The sequence below is a fragment of the Pinus tabuliformis genome, chromosome 8, assembly GCF_031772625.1.
Source record: "Pinus tabuliformis cultivar Carrire ecotype Pingquan chromosome 8, CPIR1, whole genome shotgun sequence".
In the NCBI taxonomy this organism is placed as follows: domain Eukaryota; kingdom Viridiplantae; phylum Streptophyta; class Pinopsida; order Pinales; family Pinaceae; genus Pinus; species Pinus tabuliformis.
In genome coordinates, this window is record NC_142294.1 from 1,380,005,643 (window position 1) to 1,380,027,693 (window position 22,051).

General features: G+C 38.7%; 1 protein-coding gene across 1 annotated transcript; it reads left to right on the forward strand.

Moving 5' to 3' along the window:
• Nucleotides 1-11,615: 11,615 nt before the first annotated feature.
• LOC149240678 (antimicrobial ginkbilobin-2-like protein) lies at nucleotides 11,616-12,419 on the forward strand. The gene is made up of 2 exons (XM_089370273.1): nucleotides 11,616-12,096; nucleotides 12,226-12,419. The coding sequence occupies exons 1-2, from the start codon at nucleotides 11,616-11,618 to the stop codon at nucleotides 12,417-12,419; spliced, it is 675 nt and encodes a 224-aa protein (XP_089226399.1).
• The last annotated feature ends 9,632 nt before the right edge of the window (nucleotides 12,420-22,051 follow it).

Here is a 22,051-nt window from a genome sequence, read left to right on the forward strand (position 1 = left end):
CGTGTCCAGGAAATGTCTCATTCGATGCCTCCACCATCGTATTCCATTATGCCAGACTTAGAAAATTTTTATGTTCTCCGGGATAGTCCTTTTCAGCCTGGGTATCTAAAACAATACAACTTGCATCCATATGACAAAGACACCGAGAGCAAAGAGCCATGGGCCGCAGATAAAAACTTGCAAACAGATGTTGATCAACTAATAAATGCTGACAATTTCTACAACACAGAGTTGCCCATTGGAGGAGAACAACAGCACAGATGGATTGGTAAAGATGAAGGAGAATGTGGTATTCCTGCTACAAGAAATATATGGAAAAACGCATCCTTTATCAAGCACATGCCTAATCCAACTTCTGAAAATGATTTGTTAAATTTTCCACCTGAAAAGGTGAAGACTGATAAATGTGATAATAGCATTAATAGTAGTAGCGCTGCTAGAGTGAGTGGAAGAAATCATAGAAGTCGCCTTGCCTCTAGGTCATCTTCCAGGAAAAGTTCTTTAGTATCAGGCACTGCAAAAAATTATTATCATCCAAGAGTGGAAGGGAATGCAAAATAAAGAGCTTTTGATGGGACATTCAAATCATCCCTTTTTGCTTCAAAACCATTTGTTTTTCAAACTAATGCATTGCAAGGGTATGCGTTAGGGTCAAAAGGAAGTCTATCAAATGAACAGATAATTGAGAAAGACAGAATACATATTGGTGCTTATGACATATTCTTAGATTCATCCTCAGTTCCGCAGTCAATCTTGGTATTGCCTAAGCAGAGTGCACAAAGTGAGTTACCTGCTCTTCCTATGGCAGTAGAAAGTGCAGAGTTGGAGTAGGCTTGTGAAAGTTGATTGCTTAGGTATACGACTTTTCTATTGCGTATATATCAAAGTGGGTTATTGTTTTTTTTCTTTTAGTTTTTCTAGCCTTTATGTACAAACGTTCTTCTTTCCTTCACTACAGTGAAATGAGATTACATTAGTCTGCTATTTTTATCGAATTCACATATTTGGTACATTTAAAAGGAATTTCCTCAACATACTTTGCCTTACCATAATTGAATGGCATTCAAGATTCTAAAAGTGTTTTCATAATGACATGGATTAAAGAATATTCTTTCTGGTTTCTAGAAGATTTGGCAAAATTATGTATACTCTGATCATTCGAACAAGGGGAATCAAGCATATGCAGAAGGAGATTTTTCTAAAGCTGAAGAATATTATACTCAAGGGATAAGCTGCATCTTGCCAAGTGAGAAGTCAGAAAGCCATATCAGGGCATCAGTGCTATGCTATAGCAACCGTGCAGCCACTCGGATGGTTGTTGGTAGATTCAGAGATGCACTTTCAGACTGCATGCAGGCTATGGACATAGATCCCAACTTTGTGAAAGTCCAACTTAGAGCTGCAAGGTGAGACAATTTCCCTTGCAATGGCTATTGGCTATAATTGCTTTTTGCTACTGATTGTATAAGTTTTGTGTGACTTACTGACTATTAAAATTCTGACATTCTCTTCTTAAGTCTTTAATAATTGACTTTAATGGAAGAGAAAAATTGCTTCTGAGTAATGGGTATATTAAACTATTTTTTTATCCAAGGGAGTAGCATTTTTCCTGCAAAACAGAATCTGCCAAAATCACCAATAGTATCTGAGAATCCAAGCGGTTTCCATTCTTCACAAAATTACTTTTCTTGCTCATTTAAATTTTCTCATGCATTTTAGATATGAAATTATAGAAATATTAGCAAAAATCATTAATAAGAAATCTTAGAAAGACTGAAATTATCCTCAAACCCTTTCTAGGTTATTTTAGGTTTCTCATTCTAATCTGAAAATAACAAAAATAGAAATGAAATCGTCAAGTTTGGACACACTAGGAGGTCATGAAGAATGTTGGAAAATATCAACATTGTTTATGTGGATCATAATGCATTAAGGTCATGTTAAGGTTAGTAACAGGAGGATCATTATAAAAATCCCAATTGTAATTAGGTTGTCCATGTGTCAAGATCTATGGACAAGTGTCCAGTTAAGAGGGGCATCTATCAAGATCTTCAGACAAATGTTGACTTAAGAGGATCATGTGTCAAGATATACGGAAACATGTCATCCTAAGAGGAGGATGTGTCAATATCTATGGACAATTGTTCCGGTTAAGAAACATGTATCATATGAAAAGTGGAGAACCATCTGATTTCAAAGGTCAAGGGTCAAGATTATGCAACAAGCAATACATGATATGTGAATTGTGGAGATTGAGAGAGAGGGATCTGTAACTTGTACAGTGTAAAGGTGATACCTCCACTAATTAAATTTTGTATACATGATTATTTTCTTTCCATATCTCAGCATGTAGCAGCATGTAACAAAAATTCTTGTGGTTCCACAACAGGTAAATGACTGAGTTGTAGTTTCTTCTTCTGTGTGCCTGGTCCCATGACCTTCCCCGCAAACTTGAGCTCCCATCTATTTTCTCCTTCGTCTCTCTTTCCCCTTTTCCCTTGTTTCTTCCTCCCTGTCCTCTCTTTCCCTGAGCTCTTCCACTATGACTAGTCTGATCTCCAGTATCATTTTGTTGCCTAACAACTTACTACAAATGTTCTCACCAGCAAAGGAGAATGACATTAAAAGTATGGTGGAAAAGAGACATCAAACCACCTACAGCCCCATAATTACACATCTGGTTGGCAACTTTTCCTCCTCTGATGATTTCACCATTTGGGCATAACACAGTAAGGCCAACCTGGTAAGATTGGAACAAACTGAATCTAAAAAAAATAGTTTGAAGTTCGAGAGAACTGGTCCTATAAATAGAGTGGTTGAAGTTGAATTTGAAAACCATATCCTAAAAAAACTGGCAACAAAAATGAAAATGCAAGAAAACATTTATCTCCAAACCCAGTTGGGGCACATCCCTACTACAATTGGAAATTTCTAACCCTGAAAACATGTAGGAGGAAATAAGATTCCAATATGTTTTGATTAAGGAAAAAACCAAGTCTTGGGTAGAGGGGGTTCAAAAGAAGGAACACTCCCCAACTCAATGAATTTGAAGAAGTGGGCCTGTTACCACAAAATATTGCAAGCCTAATCCAGAGTCTCATTAGGCGTGTCCAGACCTGAGAGAAACAAGAGATAGGTTGCCGATGTCACTCAGCAACATTTCTCTAGTTATTTAGTGGTATTCAATCACAAGGGAGGCTCAAGAATGGATTAAGGTGATACGTGAGGTCTAATGATCGAGATACAATACCAGAAGATCTTAGAGGGATGACGTAATTATTACCAAAGTTCAACCACTCTATCCTTAGACCGCTTGAATGAATTATAGGGTTGTTATAAGTTAGGGTTTTCAGATTTTCAATAATAGGGCATGTGATGTCATATAACAACCAAAATAAAAGGTTTTATAATGATAGATCAACAAAGGATCAAAACCTTCAATTAGATATGAAGGATCTAGGGTTTTCAATGTAGTTTTTATTGCTGAAACATGCATAAAACAAAAAAAATATGATGATGCCAACCCTAAAAATAGGGTTTAACATGCAAAGAATGCTAGATTTTGGTTTTAGACAATTATTTAGTGAAATTCCTATTTAAAGAAAAATGATGCCTCGAACAAAATTACTATTATCCATTGAACAAAATTACTTTTTAGACAATATTTTATATAAACCCTAACCATAAACCTAAATATCTAAGTAAGAGAAAAGAAGGAAAATTTATTAAAGAATAAGGTTTTGACCAATGCCGCCAAGTGTTGATTTTTCAAGTGCAATAGATACAAGCACACAGTTATGAAATACTGATAATTACTTATAATGATATATATCTCCTTTTTAACAATTTCAGTTTATCATCGAACAATTACACTTCAAAAATTCAACCATAAAACCATAAGGAAAATAGAGATCGCAATGCAAAAAGAGAATGCAAGATTTACCCTAGGAAACCCACTTAGGGGAAAACTCCAAAAACCTTTTTTGTAGAGAAATTATTTAGTTCAATAAGAGATAAACATACAAATTTTGCAATTTCGGGATTTCTTTGCACCTTTGTTGATTTGCTTAATGTTGATTTAGAGCTCCACCTTCACTACATGCAAAATTAGTCGCTACTCAGACAATTCATTTTATTTGAAGTATGTGTTAATATTAGCAATTGGTTGCAAGCGAGTTGAAAACTCTGTAAAAGCAATTGAAAACCATGAGCAATTCAAACAAAAAATTCAAAAGAATTTGCTACATTTATAGAGTTACATTTATGGACAGTAGCCATCAGCCAACCTATGTTATCGTCATATAAGACGATATAACACTGAAACATCATTCCCAATTCTGGTGATCTATACTTAACAATATGTAAGCAATTACACTTTGTGCCTGATCTTGATCCCATTTATCTGTGCATTTTGGTTTCTAAAGCACCAAGGTTACCGACCTACTCAGGTGGGATTTAAAAATAAACTCAAAAACAACTTTATGTGGATAAGGATTCTTAACAAAAGATTGGGTTATTTTGGTAATATATATTTCTATATACATTGCATAGTTCATGCACACTTTAGTACAGAACTGAACTCTAAAGCTTAAAGTTTGTTGGGGTGTAATCCAGGGGGTTGGGAGCTTATCATAGTTAATCCTTTTCAATTCTCGGTTCTTGCATGAACTCTATCTAGATTCCCTGAAACCACAGTTCTTGCATGAACTCTATCTAGATTCCCTGGAACCACAAGTCTTGTGAGGTTCAATTCTACCCTGTCAAAAGAAAAGTAAAGGAGGCCTCAAGATAAGTTTTCTAGTTTTGGAAATTCCTAAAACAAGTAAGTGAAACTTCAAGATAAGTTTTCTAGGTCTGGGAATTCCAAAAAAAAAACCTTCAAAATTGAGTAGCATATCATCAAACGAGGAGGATAAATCTAATGTTGCAGACCCCAATACTTCATTTCTACTATAGCAGCTGCCAACACTGTAGCTGGGACTCACTTGCATTTGCGAGTTTATAGTGTAATTTTCATCGGTCAAAGCAATGGGTATAAATGCATTCTCTGCATTCTAAGGCATCTGAAACTGATATTGTAGTTGGCATAAATGATAGGCCGATACTCACATGGCCCGAGAAGAAATTTCAGCTGTGAAATCTCATGAAATTCCCAATCTTTTACCTCAAAAGCAATTAACAATTCTTTTTAAATTTAATTTTTAATTTTTATTTTTAATTTAAGGGTTAATTATTTTGGTTTTCTTTTTTAAAAATTTAACTCTTAACTTTTTTTTTTTCGGTGGAGCTTTCAAGAATGTAATTAATATTCCACTTTCTAAATTTAGTTAACGTTTTGGTGTTTTGCGCTGTAAGTAATTTAATTAACATTTCTTAAGTTCAATGATTGCATTTAATTAAGAGCTGATAGAGCAATTCGAGCGATGAAATTTTTTCCATAGTGGTTTCCTTCATTTTTCAAGGTGGATTTGACAATCACAATCTCTCCTTGGCAATATGTGATGGTTTATTAAGGACTCCAGCCACTGTTGGACTATAGATTAAAAACACAAATAACAACAAAAGCACAAATAGAAGCTGAATGGTTACAATTTTGATTGACACTTATGTTCCGTATAATGGTGATCAATTAGTTGAAACAGAGCATTGCGGGTAGATAGTATTAGAAATACATCATAACAATGAAGGTTTTGAATACAATGACGATCTGGCATATGTAAACAATATTGCTGTTTTTGTCCTGACCTGATTTGATCCAATAACGTTGAAGCCTTTTGTAATTACTTTTGTGACCACATCAAACCAAAGAATATGCAAGATTATAATATTATTATTATTTTAGAACATGTGTGGTGGTGTTACATTCTACTTACGTCTATAACCACTGGAGATTTTCAGAAGTTTCCTTGTGTTTTGTGTGTATCTGAATTATATTTGAAGTTTCCAGAATTGATGTTTATGGTAATTGAGCTTTTGGAAGTTTCCTTGTGTTTTGTCTGTATCTTAATTATATTTGAGGTTTTCATAATTTATGTTTATGGTAATTGGTCTTTTGGTTTATTTTAGTTTTATATATATTGATTTGAGATAGTTTTGTACATTATGAATAAACATTCAGTTATGTGCTTTCTCATAAAAAATTGATATTATTATATAAATTTTATCAGTTAAATTGTTTCCTACATAAATAATTATTTATATTTTATTTTTCAATTCAGATTATTTTTTCGATTACCATTTATATATTGATATCTGAATTATAATTGTGAAGAAATGTAAAATATTTACCATTTATATATTGATATCTGAATTATGATTGTGAAGAAATGTAAAATATTTTATGTGTTATAAATGAAGAGAATAAAATGATATGCAATTTTTCTTTTCATTTCATGGGTCAATGCAGTTGTTATAACTGCATTCTCTACATTCCAAGGCATCTGTAGTTGAGATGGTAGTTGGCATGAATGATAGGCTGATAACCCCATGATCATAGAAGAAATTTCAGCTGTGAAATCCAATAAGTGTTGTCCAACTTGCAAAAAATATATTGGTACATCATACTGTTGAGGAGGTGTTTTTCCAACCATACTGTTACTTATGGATCAGGGTTAGTTTAATTTGATTCCATATTTTGGAATATGTTAGTTGACTTTAATCATAATGTTGCATTTCAAAATATTTAGAATCTACAATCAGGTAAAGATGTTCTATGTAAATTAAAAACATGATAAACATACAAATTTTGCAATTTCAGGATTTCTTTGCACCTTTTTTTTATTTTATCTATCAACCTTTTGGGGGTTAATTCTAATTTAGAGCTCCACCTTCACTACATGCAAAAGTAGTCACTACTCAAACAATTCATTATATTTGAAGTATGTGTTAATATTAGCAATCGGTTGTAAGTGAGTTGAAAACTCTGTAAAAACAATTGAAAACCATGAGCAATTCAAACAAAAAAATTCAAAAGAATTTGCTACATTTACAGAGTTACATTTATGGAGAGTAGCCATCAGCGAACCTATGTTATCATCATATAAGACAATATAGCACTGAAACATCCTTCCCAATTTTGGTGATTTGTAATTAGCAATATGTAAGCAATTACAATTTATGCCTCTTATCAACCTATCTTGATCCCATTTATCTGTGCATTTTGGTTTCTAAAGCACCATTGTTATCGACCTACTCAAGTGGGATTTAAAAATAAACTCAAGAATAGCTTTATGTGGATAAGGATTCTTAACAAAAGATTGGGTTATTTTGGTAATATATATTTCTATATACATTGCATGGTTCATGAACACTTTAGTACAGAACTGAACTCTAAAGCTTAAATTCTGTTGGGGTGTAATCTAGCGGGTTGGGAGTTTATCACAGATAACCCTTTTCAATTCTCAGTTCTTGCATGAACTCTATCCGAAATTCCCTAAAACCACAAGTCTTATGAGTTTCAATTCTACCCTACCAACAAAAAAGTAAGGGAAGCCTCAAGATAGGTTTTCTAGGTCTGGAAATTCCTAAAATTAATAAGTTAAACTTTAAGATAAGTTTTGTAGGTCTAGGAATTCCCAAAACAAATAACCTTAAAAATTGTGTAGCAGAGCATCAAACGAGGAGGAGAAATCTGATGTTGGAGACACCAAAACTTCGTTTCTATTGCAATAGTTGTGAACACTGTCGTTGGAACTCACTTGCATTTGCGATTTTATAGTGTAATTTTCATGGGTCAATGCAATGTATATAACTACATTCTCTGCATTCTGAGGCATCTACAGCTGAGATAATAGTTGGCATGAATGATAGGCCAATAACCCCAGGGTCACTGAAGAAATTTCAACTATGAAATCCCATCTCTGCTCCAGAGGAGGCCGAGGTGTAACCAAGTCGTCAGTTTCCAATATGAATTCTCCCCAGTTCTAATTTGTTATTAAAGTTAGTTCCTTAACAAGTTAAGAACTCCTTTATGACTATCGTTGTCAGATTCCAGTAAGTTTTAGTAGAATGAAATGTATGAAATATTCATATTCACTGATTGGGTTGAAGCCTATGTTGGTACACAAAATTTGAAGAAAAAAAAGTTATTAGAATAGGTTCTTTAAAAGATGTTGAAATTTAGTTCTCATGCTTGGCAAGTTTTAAACTCAATACTATAAAGAAGAGATAGAAATTGGTAATGTTTCAACAAGTTAGTCTAGACACGCATGGTTGAATAAAGAATTGCAGATGGTGTGAGTGTGCAGTGTTGACTAAGGAGATGAAAATTGTTTTGCGTTCTTATATATTGACCCTTTATACTTTGTTTTTTTCCCAAACATGGAAGAGTTCACAATGGTAGTTGGAATACCAGAGTTATTAACACAGGTCTTCAATAAATTTGTAGTCCTCTTCAAATATTTTCGAGAGATTCTCTTTAAAAACTCTATGCACTTTAATTGAGATGAAATATGTAGCTTTTCATTTCATTTCATGACTAGGAAGGACATCATGCTTGCCGATAATCGACTTGTAGGATTTGAAGGAGTCCATTCTTGTTCCGTATTTTAGAGCTTGTTTCTGGATGCCTCTTACTGAAGACAGAGTTCTTAGGTTTTCACATCATATTTCTGCAAGAAAGCTTGCAAAATAGGATTTGCAAAACATTCTTGATGTTTTTTGGGAGCTAGATACTGCATGAACCCCAAACACAATATGTGGCTTTTCATTTCATTTCATGATTGGGAAGGACATCATGCTTGGTTTGGCTAAGTTTCTTCTTAAGATGTGCTAACCAATGAATTTGCTACAGGTTCATAGAGGAACTACAAAAAATTTTAATTTCTTCAATGATCACATTTTAGCAAAAACTTAAAATATAAGAAATTACTTAGATATATGTTCTATTTATAGAATGGTTGATCCTATAAAAATATATAGAGAAGGATTTCTTTTGAAAGAGTTGATTTTTTTACGATTTGTGATTGAGTCATATAGAGAATTTGAATCCTTTCAACATTTTCATCATTTAGACTAATTTACTATTGCTAATAATTTTCATTTCAGTGTATGATTTTAGGTTGAAATTTGATCAGTGTATGTCGGTAATTAGTCGAGATGTTCAACAGTCGATAATGGAACCTTATCAAAAAAATCAATAACAATGGCACATGTTCTCATATGAGTGGAGATGAGAGAAGAACTGATAGAAATCATTTATTTCTTAGCAGTCATGTTGATGCTTTGCATTGTTCAATTTGTATGGAGGAGTGGACAAGTGCAGGAGATCACCGTAAAGGTGAATCAATTCTTGCTTGTTTTAGGAGTTCTTTAATTTCTTTCATCGCTTAATTAGCTTCTTTGGTTCTTTGTTTCTTCTTGGTTGCCTTGAACTCATGGCATTTTGACTTTTTTAGGCTTTGGGAGGTGATACTTTATGGATCTGCCCTACTTTCTCTTTATCTCACATTTGTTGTTTGTGATGACTTGAGATGAAGTAAAAATTGTTGATGGCACATTCCATTTTTTGTGGATTTTAATGTTATATCCACCTTCCAGAAGCCAGTTGCAATTGAGTTAATGGTTTGAGCAAACCCGCAACAACTGAGTGTGATAGGTTAGAGAAAAAATTCTATAATATTTGTCTTTCCCTTAATTTTGAGGGTGATATATATATGGGTATGACCAACCAAATCCAAATTTTCCACAAATATAATAAAATCTTTAAAAGCCTCAATTTCTCTATTATTATACCTTACACCCTTACAAATGTTGACTTCGTTGAAATCGTCCTAAAACTTAACATATAATAAAAAAACACCAATAAAAAAACAAAATTAAACAAAAAAATATTTCTTTTATGCTATGATTTACAGCCATACTACGTTTCCTTTATAACATATAGTAAAATTACTAACATAAAAATATATTAATTAATTCATTCATAAAATTTCAAACTTACATAAAAGTCAAACTAACTATTTTAGTGTGGAAGAAAACAAACAGATGAAACTCTAGTCATGCACAAGTAGAAGGCATAATGTTTGAGGCCATTGTTAATTAGACACTCATCTTACAAATTAAAGTCTCAAGTCTCGTGGTTGGAATTTCAAATCTCTTCGGCGGGTGTCTCTCACAAATTAAATAGATACCCATCTCACATATTAAAGTCAAGTCTCGTGGTTGGAATTTCAAATCTCTTCGGCGGGTGTCTCTCACAAGTTAAATAGATACCCATCTCACAGATTAAAGCCTCGTGGTTAAGGTAGGAATTTCCAATCTCTTCTGCGAGTCTATCTCACAAATTAAATCGTAATTGCAAATCTCTTCTGCGAATCTATCTCACACATTAAAGTCCCGTGGGTAGGGTAGGAATTTCAAATCTCATGAGGGGGTCTATCTCACAAATTAAATAGATACCCATCTCACAAATTAAAGTCTCCTGGTTAAGGTAGGAATTTCAAAGCTCTTCTGCGGGCTTTGTGAAGTAGAAATTTCAAATCTGATTTTTCAAATTTGACTGTTTTTTCAATTTGAATATTTGGTTTTTTCAATTTGAATATTTATTTTAAGAAATGTTAAGCTGGAATTTTTTAAAATTTTATTTTTTTTTGGATAGTTTTTAAAATTTGAATATTTTTTTAGTGGGAAAATTTATCCTAACTCAAATCAGCAGTGAGGATAGTCATCTCTAACTGTTAGCCGTTGACTCATCATTATAATTAAACAAAAAACCGCAGTGAGAACAGCCATCTCTAGCTGATAACGTCTGACTCTTCACTCTTATTCAAGGAAAACCACTAGATCTAAAATAACTAGCCCCTGGTGGTTAAAGATAGACTTTAACTCTTACCAAATACTTCTCAGTCTTGGACTGTTAACCTATTTACTTATTTCTAAAAAAACAAACTCTTAACATCTCTAGATGATAACGTCTGACTCTTCACTCTTATTCAAGGAAAACCACTAGATCTAAAATAACTAGCTCCTAGTGCTTAAAGATAGACTTTAACTCTTACCAAATACTTCTCAGTCTTGGACTGTTAACCTATTTACTTATTTCTAAAAAAACAAACTCTTAACCAAACAAACTGAAATACAAACTTAATTTTCATTATTTTATTATAAAATATTAGAAATTTTACAGTTTTTGTAATTCTTTTTCGATTTTTTTTTTTTCCTAGAATTTTTATCACATAATATTTTACAGTTAAAAGTCTAGAATTTTTATCACATAATGTTGAAAGGCTGGAATTTTTGGCTGTGAGCACATTGCCGGTCAAATTCCATGGCTGCTTGTGGTTTCAATGCGTCATGTGAAATGGTGTCAGCAGTACAGATCACGACCTCCTATTCTCTTAATTTCTACGGAGTTCTCAATTCTACAGTAGACATTTGAGACGATGTCGCGATGACTGGCATTACTCACCAATCGGCCCCTTCGACGAAAACCACTTGCGACGACCTTGAAGGGCCCTGGAATAACTTGAACTTGCAAATGAATGCAATAATTGGAACTTGCCAAAGCCATTGCTGAACCACCTCCGCTTGTCTAATTTGAACTTGCCAACGCCATTGTCGGACCCCTCCACTCATCTAATTAGAATACAGGAAAACGTTGAGCGAACGCCTGGATAATGGCGATGAAGATGAAAGAACTAATTAGCAGAGTCTTCCTTATCGTAAGTGTGTGTATGCTTATGGCCCTCTCAGCTGCTGCTCCCTTCAATATTCCCGTTATACGATTTTGTGAGAATAGCGAATATAGAAACGGTAGCGCTTTTCAGAGCAATCTAAAGCAGGTTTTGGATTCACTGGTGGAGAACATTTCTACCAGTGGATTCAATACATCTAATCATGATGACGGGCAAAACAGCCACAGTACGGTTTATGGGTTTTCCCAATGCAGGGGAGATTTAAGCTCCTCCGATTGCAAAGAGTGCGTAGCCACTGCAAAAGCCGCGATTATATCCAGCACTGGTATCGACACTCGTATTGTTGGAGAATGCAACAAAACTTCTGCGTTCATTATACTAGATGCTTGCATATTACGTTACGACAATCATAGTTTTTCCAACAATTTTAGCGAGAGCGCAGAAAAGCATATTATGTGCAACGGTGAGACAAACAGTAAACCATAGTTCGCTATTACGGTTAGGGCACTGCTCCAAAATATTAGCTATAAAGCTGTGAAGAGTCCCAAACTTTTTGCTGCGGAGAAAGACGTTGCGCCCTAATATTCCACAGTTCTTATCTACAGCTTGGCGCAGTGTTGGAGAGATCAGTCTACCAAAGACTGCGAGGCGTGCCTACACCTTTCGTTTTCCGCAATAAATAAGAATTGCACTAGTGGAGTTCTTGGATCAAATTTCGGATCTATGAACTCCTACATACGTTACGAGCTTTATCCATTTTGCAATTCTCCAAATATTTCGCCGTAGCCATTACCATCGTCGTCGCCCTCGCTGACAGAAATCGCTCGAGTATCAAGTATCTTCTTTTACATACTTTATAATTATCAGGAATATTGTGCCGGTTTTGTAAAGATTTCATTTTCGTGATTTCTGAGGTTCCTTGTGCGAATTATCTGATATTTCTTGTGCAAGTTGTCTGAGATTTCTTGTGCAAATTTGCAGAAGCAAAAAGATCGACCGTGCTTCGGCTAATTCTTGTTGGAAATTTCTGCTTATTTCAAACAAAATTCAACGGAGCAGAACAATGCTTTGATACTACTGTTGGGGATTTTTCTGGTAAAATCCCAAAAAAAAAACAAACAAACTCCACACAGAGACAGTGCTCTGTTTTTTGGCCACAAGATCTTTTGCACAGGGACGCTGTTTTGTCTCAGAGAAACAAAGTTTTTCTACACCCCAAAAAAAACTTTACATACATCAATATGACTGCCTGTTACAAAAAAAAAAGGTTCTTCCTCTTAACAGAGGGATTACAAAACTGCTGTTACACAAAGGTCTTCCTCACATAGAGGGATTCACCAACACTGCTTTTACAAATACATCTTCCTCACATAGAGGTATTTACTAACTGCTGTTACAAGAACATCTTCCTCACATAGAGCGATTCACCTGAGACTGTGCTGAAGAGCACCTTCCTCTTGACAAAGGGATTCACCAGTTTATGCTAACAAGCATCTTCCTCTTGACAGAGGGATTCCCCTGAGACTGTGTTGAAGAGCATCTTCCTCTTGACAGAGGGATTCACCATGACACTGTGCTGAAAAGCACCTTCCTCTTTAACAGAGGGATTCACCAAGTGACTGTGCTGAAAAGCACCTTCCTCTTTAACTGAGGGATCCACCAAGAAAACATTTCAACAACAAAATATTACTTTGTTTTCCTCTTGAGATTTTACACTGCTGTGTGTAAAAATCTCATTTACATTTACTACTGTAAAAACAGAGTTTTACATATACTGCTGTAAAAAACTTTTACATATGCTTGCTCAAAAAAAATACATTATGTGTTCCTGAACATTACAAAATCTCACAAATGTTTTCAATGCAACATAAACCTATTCAAGAGTTCTCCCCTGCTTCTTCTATGATGGCACTACTGTGCATATCCTTTAGATGTTCGCTGCTGCCTTGCCTCTGCAATTCGCACTGTTATGCGTAAAAATTTCTCACACTGCTGTGTCCGTTACCCTCAATGCACTTCTGTGCATCTCATTCTATTTTCTTCATTCGATGCCCTTTTCATTTCACTCATTACACTGCATTACTTGCATATAAAAGGAAATCATCCTCATGCTGCTGCGCTTCACCATTTTTTTTCATTACATAAATCAACACATATATTCTATGCACTGTTGTGCATCTCCTACCGTTCTTCTGCTGTCGCACACATTCTCATTCATCCCATGTGCAAATAATCATACACTGCCCGTTTTTCGTTTCATTCATTATGCAAATGAACCCATACGTGTGCAATAAATCATGGCCCGAACTCCTTATGCACTGTTGTGCATTCTTCCTCTTTTTCGTTGCCCCTTCGTTTGGACAACATCCAAAACTTACATTTCCATTTCAATCTTCGTTTGGTTTACATTAACACATTGCACTGTTGTGCAAAACACTCCTTGCTTCACTCTACGCACTGATGTGCGATATATTACATGCCTCACACAATGGTCGACTCATAAAAACCATTTCTTAAAACATATGCGCTCCCCCTGTTTTCTTTCGCTGCCATACTTCCGTGAAATAAAAACTTCACTAACATTTACGAATGCCATTCAATTCTCAGCATGGTGGTTAATTAATTTAGTCGGCGGTCAAAACAGAAGTTTGATTTTATGCCACGCAATGCATTTAATGCAGGTTCGTATGCAACTTTGATTGAGCGCGGTTTGTGGTTTCATATCGCACCGCTTTTGCGCAGAAGTGGTTTCGGAGGAAGGGGCTCTACCACAGCCGGGAGGGTGACGCGTGGTGGGAGTACGATGGGAAAACCGCCCATCTGCCGGACGCTAACCCTCGGCATGTCAGGGCACAAAAGTACCAGCCCACCGTAGATCTTGGGCGCGCCAAATCTGATGGCTAACGAGACAGTTAACACAGCGGAAGGTTAGGGACGGGGCCTACAGCGCTATTTATTTGTTTATTCATACGGCGGGGGGGAACTTTAATAAAAATGGGTTTTATTAGTTAATGCGGCATGGGTGTGAGTTAAGGCAATTATATTCCAAAATGTGAACGCGTAGTGTGATAGAAAATGGTTGATGAGGGGGGGGATAAATGGTTATCAGTTCAACCAGGGGTCAACTGATCCCAAGGGACAAATGGGGAAGGGTTAAATGCAAGTCCCAGATGGATTTGACATTTCCCCAAACCTTTAGAATATATGGCTATAGTGCCAAGGGGTGGGAGTATTATTATTTTTTGGGATTTTATATAGTTCTAGTAGTGAATAGGGATAGGAAAGTAGTTAGGGAGCTACATAGTAGAATTAGGAGTTAATATGACTTTATGAGGTGAAAGTAGAGCAGAAGGCTAAGTTTCAAAAGTAAAACTTAGACATAGGGGTCAATGAGAGTGGGGGACTAATTTTACACAAGAAATGTGGCTTCTTTTCTTTGAGGAAAGCCAACATTTATCTTGATGTTTCACAAAAATGAAGTAAGACTTAGGACTTGTTGGGCAGATCCCAAGGTCCTTTAGGGGGATGTTAGTAAGAGATATTGAAGGTGGGGGTGAAAGGGAGTTAGACATGCTTCCATAATTCTGCCATCAAACAACTACCTTGGCATTTGTTTCATTGATGAGACTAGTTCTGATTGATAATACAAAATGTGATCCAGACCTTGCTTCTGCAACCTCAAACTACCTACCCAGCCTAATACACCTAACATTTTTTCTTCCTCTTGAGTGGGTGCACTTAGACTTGCAAACCCTGATTACTTTTCTCTTTTAACTGCCCTCCTATCTAAAAACTACCCTTATTGCTTCCAAGAGCCCAGATTAGACAGTTGGGCACCTTCATTCTCTACCTAGCTACTAATCTGCCAAGCTTAAACTGTTTGGACAAATTTTCCTTCTCTATTCTTCAACAACAATTTAAACATGGTATGATCCAGATTGAACTGTTGGACCACCCATCATTTTTAAGAACAATATTTACAATATTTACATGTGTTTGTACACAAAAATATGGAACCATTGCAGTATGCAAAGTATGACTGATCCAGATTTAAACAGGAACGCAACAAATTACAGAGATAACCATATACACAAAGATGCAGCGGAAATAATACTTCATTTCATTAATGGAAAATACTGAAATATGCTTACAACCAGAAATGGAAATAAACTAGCTAGGGCGATGGTAGCTTATCTCTGAGAAGAGATGTGATGGCTACATGCCTCTGAACTGTGTTACAATGAGGCTCGAAGGCCTATTTATTGTTGAGAAACAATGGAAAACCCTTAACATTCCAAAACCTAACCCTAGGAGATGAAACGCCAAACTGTGGGCCCCGTTTGGGGGTAAGTTGGTACATCAACTTCCTGGGGTTGTAACTTTGGCATATGATCTCCGTTTGACGCGTACAATAGCTCATTAGAAAGATCTATCTGAGCACTATCATTGTTGGAACGGGCAACATCGGTCCATTCCATGGACCCATGTTGCACCCGGATTCCCCAAAAAACGTCGTTTAGGGCCTCAAAACGGCTCCGGAAGTTCAGGACCCGAAAAAACTGCTAAAAATAGTAAGTTGTGCTACAATTAAGGAAACTGAAAATGCTGAGAAAGACAATGGTGGGGGTCCAGGTGGACTTGGCAAGTGGCCACCAATATCCACCTGGATCATTCCTCCCCCCTTAGGAAGCAATGGTCCCCATTGCGTTGAGCTCCTCCATGAGATGAGGAAACTTCTGCTGAACTTGTTCCCTGGTGAGCCACTTGCCCTGCTGAAGGAGTTGGCCTGGTTTGACAACTCGATACAGTTGGATATTCTGTTGGTGAGTGTTCTTGATCTGTGTGTCCATGATCCGATCAGTTGCAACTTGTTCCATGCAATCTGGATTTAATTCTGTGGGTTTGAGTTGTTCTGCAATGTCGGATGTGTCTAGCAATGGTGGAAAGTATGGCCGAAGGCGGTCCACATTGAACACTGGGTGCAGGCCAAGGAATGGGGGAATGCTGAGCTCAAATGCATTGTCTCCCATAGCCTTAGTAATGGTGTAAGGACCATATCAGAGTGGTCTCAATTTCCGATAGGCTCCAGTAAGGCCTTCCTTTTGCAAATGCAACCAGACTTTGTCGCCCACTTGAAACTTGTGTGGCACCCGATGTTGATCATGTCGCTGCTTGTACTTGGCATTTGATTTCTCAAGAATGTCATGGACCTGCTGGCGAATATGTTGGATGCGCTCAATGAAGCTGGTGGCCTTATCTGTTTCGGATTGGACATGAGCTAAATTCATGTGAGTAGTTGCAAGTGGCATGGCCACATCAATGGGGCATAGTGGCTGGAATCCCAAACCCACCTGAAAAGGGCTATGGCTAGTGGAGATGTGAAGAGCTCGGTTGTAGCTGTGCTGAACATAGGGGAGGCTCTCGTCCCATGTGCGTGGATGCTTTGAGTTATACATGCGCAGAATGTGCACAATCATCCTATTGACAACCTCTGTCTGGCCATCAGTTTGAGGATGGAAGGCTGTGGACTTCGTGAGTTTGGTGTCCAGCATTGACCAAAGACTGGACCAAAATGTGCTGAGAAACCAACTGTCCCGATCTGAGATGATAGACTGTGGGATCCCGAAGTGCACCCACACTCGTTCAAAGAAGAGTTTAGCAGTGGCTTCTGCTGTGATATTCTTCTTGCAGGCCACCATAATGGCCATCTTCGAGAACCTGTCGACGACCACAAAAACACAGTCATTTCCATGCTTAGTGGAAGGAAGGCCTGACATGTAATCCATGGAGATGGATTCCCAAGGTCGACTAGGGGTAGGCAACGGGGTATAGAGGTCGTGCTTCTTAATGGTCGGTTTGGCAATGGCACATGCAGTACATGATCGGATGTACTTCCCAACATCCTGTCGAAGATTCGGCCAATAGAAATAATTTTGTAGTACTGCCACTGTTTTCTCGACCCCAAAATGCCCAGCAGCCCGACTGTAGTGTGCTTCCCAAATCATCTTGGCACGCTCGCTTGAAGGAACACAAAGGTGACCGAGGTGGCATAATAGGGCATCCTGGAGGTGAAAATCTGCAACCTGCCGACCCTCCAAGAGTGTCTGGTATGTGTGGCCGAATTCTGGGTCGCTTTTGTAGAGAAGTGGCCAATCAGAAGTCTCGTGCCCACAAGAGTTGAGCACGGTGGTTAGCACCATGATCGGTGGTCGACTGAGGCAATCTGCAACATTATTGGTGCTACCCTTTTTATACTTGATATTCAAGTGAAACTGTTGCAGGTATGTAGACCACTTCTGATGGCGATCATTCTGCAATTTCCCTTGGGTCTGTATGAACTGCAGAGGTCGGTGGTCTGTGTGGATGACCGTTTCCTTCCCCAAAATGTAGTGCTTCCATTGTCGGCAGGCCTGTACAATGGAATACATCTCTTTATCATAAGTGGGGTACTTCCGGACTGTGTCTGAAAGTGTTTCACTGTGATATGCCACTGGATTTCCATGTTGAGTAAGGACTGCCCCAATAGCATAGTCATAGGCATCTGTCTCAACCTCAAATGGTTGTTGTAAATCTGGTAACGCGAGCACTGGTGCCGTGCAGAGGCGATATTTTAACTCCCTGAATTCCTTCTGTTGAGATTCAGACCAAAAGAATTTTGCTTTCGCCCCGCCCTTGGTGACTTGACTCAAGGGCCAAGAAATATGAGAAAACCCCAACACAAACCTGCGGTAGAAGTTGGCAAGACCTAGAAAGCTGCAGAGGTCTGTTAGAGTGGTTGGAGAGGGCCAAACCCGAATGACTTCGATCTTGGCTGGATCGACATGCACCCCCAGTTCATCAATGATGTATCCTAGATATTGAACCTGGGTCATGCCAAAAGTGCATTTCTCCAAATTGGCACATAGCTTGTGTTGCCGCAGTGTTTGGAGAACCTGTCGGATGTGGTGGAGGTGCTCTTCCCAACTCTGGCTGAAGATCAGAATGTCATCCAAGTATACTACTACAAAGGAGTTGGTGAATGGCCGCAAGATGTCATCCATTAGCCTCATAAAGGTTGCAGGAGCATTTGTCAATCCGAAAGGCATGACCAACCATTCGAAGAGACCCTCCTTGGATTTGAAGGCAGTCTTCCACACATCGGAGGGTTCGATTGGTACCTGGTGATATCCCGACTTCAGGTCGATCTTGCTGAAATATTTTGCCCCCTTTAGTTGGTCTAGGAGGTCATCAATTCGCGGGATCGGGTACCTATTACAGACAGTGATCTTGTTCAGCGCCCGATAGTCAATACAGAGTCTCCATGTCCCATCCTTCTTCTGTACCAACACGATCGGGCTCCGACAGGGCGATGAACTCGGACGGATGTGACCTTTCTGCAGGAGCTCCTGAATCTGCCTTTTGATTTCATCGTTCTCCAGAACAGAGCACCGATAAATTGGTCCATTGGGTAGCGGTGCACCTAGGGTCAGATCGATGGGGTGCTTGACTTGACAGTGCAGAGGAACCCCTGCCGGGGAGGTGAAGATGTCCTCGTACTCCTCCACAATCTTTTCCATCTGTAGTTGTCGTGCAGAGGGACCCCGTTTGGAGGCCGCGACCACTGTCTACTTCTTTCCTTGAGGGCGTATCATCAGGAAAACAAATTTCCTGGTTTTGGAAATGATCTTACTACATTGTTTTGCAGTAATCAAAGAGAGGGCAGCAGGTGGTGCTACCTCTGGTATCCTGAACAACTTATTTCCCAATGTAATAATAACAGCACAGGGCCTTGATTCATACACAGCATGTCGCTTCCACAAGTATGGTTGTCCTAGTAATACATCACAAACTTCAAGGGGAGCAATGTCACACAATACCTCATCCGTGAAGGGCTTGATGTTGTATGGAAGGCGACACTGCTGACTCACGCGAAGATCTCGTCCTTGGTGAAGCCACCCAATGGTGTATGGTTGTGGATGTGCTGTGGTCGGTAAGCCCAACCTCTTCACGACCTCTACCGAAATGAGGTTCTTTTGACTCCTGCTATCAACAATGAACTGTATCGGGGAGCCCTTTACCCACATCTGGGAGTGGAAGAGACGCTCCTCCTCCTCTGGATCTTCAGGTTCATTTTTCTGGATCTCTGCGGTAGCAACAGTGGCGCTGGGGTCCGCATCAATGATATGCTTCCCTTTTTCATACCCCTTATCGGGTTCTGACTCAGAGTCGGAACATGCATCTGATTCTGAAACCTTTAGCTCAGCCAGCAGTGACTGCTTGGCCCGACACTCACTTGTGTTGTGAGTGGAGCTCTTATGGAACTCGCACCATTTTCCAGTGTCCTTTCTCGGCTTCGCGGCGCTGTTCTTTGCTTGCAGCTTCGGCTGGTTGTCTTGGGTTGTCCCGCCTTGGCTTTGTCCTTTGTTCTGTGGTTTAAGGGCACCTTTCCCCTGCTTTGTATTCACAGATCCAAATTCTCGCTTATTTTGTTTAAACTTCTGCTCGACCTTGACGGCATACCGGTATGCTGCGCCGAGTGAGGGGATGTTTAGGAATTGTATTTCTTCCTGTATGTACTTGTGCAGGCAGCCACGGTATTTGAGTATCAAATGTTGCTCTGAATCCTTGATACCCAACTTTGTGCGAAGGGTATGGAAAAGATTGGTGAACTCCGGCACGTCTTGGTCCCTTCCCTGCCGCAGCGTGGTCCACTTTATGTATTCATCCTCATAGCTCCCGACAGGGTAGTACTGCTCCTTGATGGCATCCTGGAACGAATCCCAGGTGGGTGCGGCTGAAAATAGTGAGCCAGTACTTTCATCCTTCTGCTCGCAGTAGGTTTCCCACCAGTCCTTGACGTGGGGGGCTGCTTTGAGGAGAGCAAAAAAAATCTTTTCCCGACTCGAAAATTCATGAATAGAAAAATAACCCTCTAGCAGATTTAACCATTTATCTACGGCATCTGCGTCTATCTGACCCTCGAATATGGGGATTTCAAAATTAACTTGTACCTTAAAGGGTGTGGCGTTTCCAGAGTAGCTGCTGGAAGCCGATGCGTTGCTTCTGGGTAGCCGCTGAAGGATCTGGGCAAAGCTGTCCATCATCGCGTTCCGTTGTCGCTCGAGGGCTTCTTTGAGCAAGATTTTGATGGGATCTCCTGCCCCCTCGTCTTTCTTCTCGTCCGCCATGGGAGGCCGTCGGGATTTGCGAGGCTGGTCTTGTAAAGGTTCAACCAGTTCAAGCCCTAACTCCTTATATCCCGACCTTGTTGGGGACATGCAAAGAAAAACAGAGAAGAAGCAGACCGCTCTGATACCACTGATCCGGATTTAAACAGGAACGCAACAAATTACAGAGATAACCATATACACAAAGATGCAGCGGAAATAATACTTCATTTCATTAATGGAAAATATTGAAATATGCTTACAACCAGAAATGGAAATAAACTAACTAGGGCGATGGTAGCTTATCTCTGAGAAGAGATGTGATGGCTACATGCTTCTGATCTGTGTTACAATGAGGCTCGAAGGCCTATTTATTGTTGAGAAACAATGGAAAACCCTTAACATTCCAAAACCTAACCCTAGGAGATGAAACGCCAAACTGTGGGCCCCGTTTGGGGGTAAGTTGGTACATCAACTTCCCGGGGTCGTAACTTTGGCATATGATCTCCGTTTGACGCGTACAATAGCTCATTAGAAAGATCTATCCGAGCACTATCATTGTTGGAATGGTCAACATCGGTCCATTCCATGGACCCATGTTGCATCTGGATTCCCCAAAAAAAGTCGTTTAGGGCCTCAAAACGGCTCCGAAAGTTCAGGACCCGAAAACTGCTAAAAATAGTAAGTTGTGCTACAATTAAGGAAACTGAAAATGATGAGAAAGAAAATGGTGGGGGTCCAGGTGGACTTGGCAGGTGGCCACCAATATCCACCTGGATCAATGACATATTTGGCATGTAAAATGTCGATCATGAAAGATGAATACCTGCTGCAGCAGGAGGCTAACACATTCAACTCAATTGCAGAAGCTCTTACCCAAAGATGAACTATTTTATTTGTACCTATAGCCAACTCCACTAACCAAGATTATGCATGCACTTCTTTATTGAAACCACACTTATCCACCAAGTCAGGACTAGCGTAACTATAATTACATCCAGGTTCAATCAAAATAGAAAGAACTTGATTACAAAGCTTACGATCCATCTCAATAGTTGGTGCCTAATGCTCTGCCTGCCTATTATCCAGTGCTGCATAGATACGAGGAACACTCTGATAAACATCGCCAATAGTTTGCACTTCTGGTGCAATATAGATCTGAGTCCTACCACCATAATTCTACAGACAATCTCTCTTAAGGTGTTCCTTACTACATGTCTAACAGTCCAATAGTCCAGTACCATCACCTCTATGTCGCTGATGTGATCCATG

Bases quoted from the DNA above. Each gene is read 5' to 3' on its own strand.
- LOC149240678 (XM_089370273.1), top strand. From the start codon at position 11,616: ATGGCGATGAAGATGAAAGAACTAATTAGCAGAGTCTTCCTTATCGTA. The intron at 12,097-12,225 runs GTGAGACAAACA...AATATTCCACAG, and splicing joins AAAGCATATTATGTGCAACG to TTCTTATCTACAGCTTGGCG.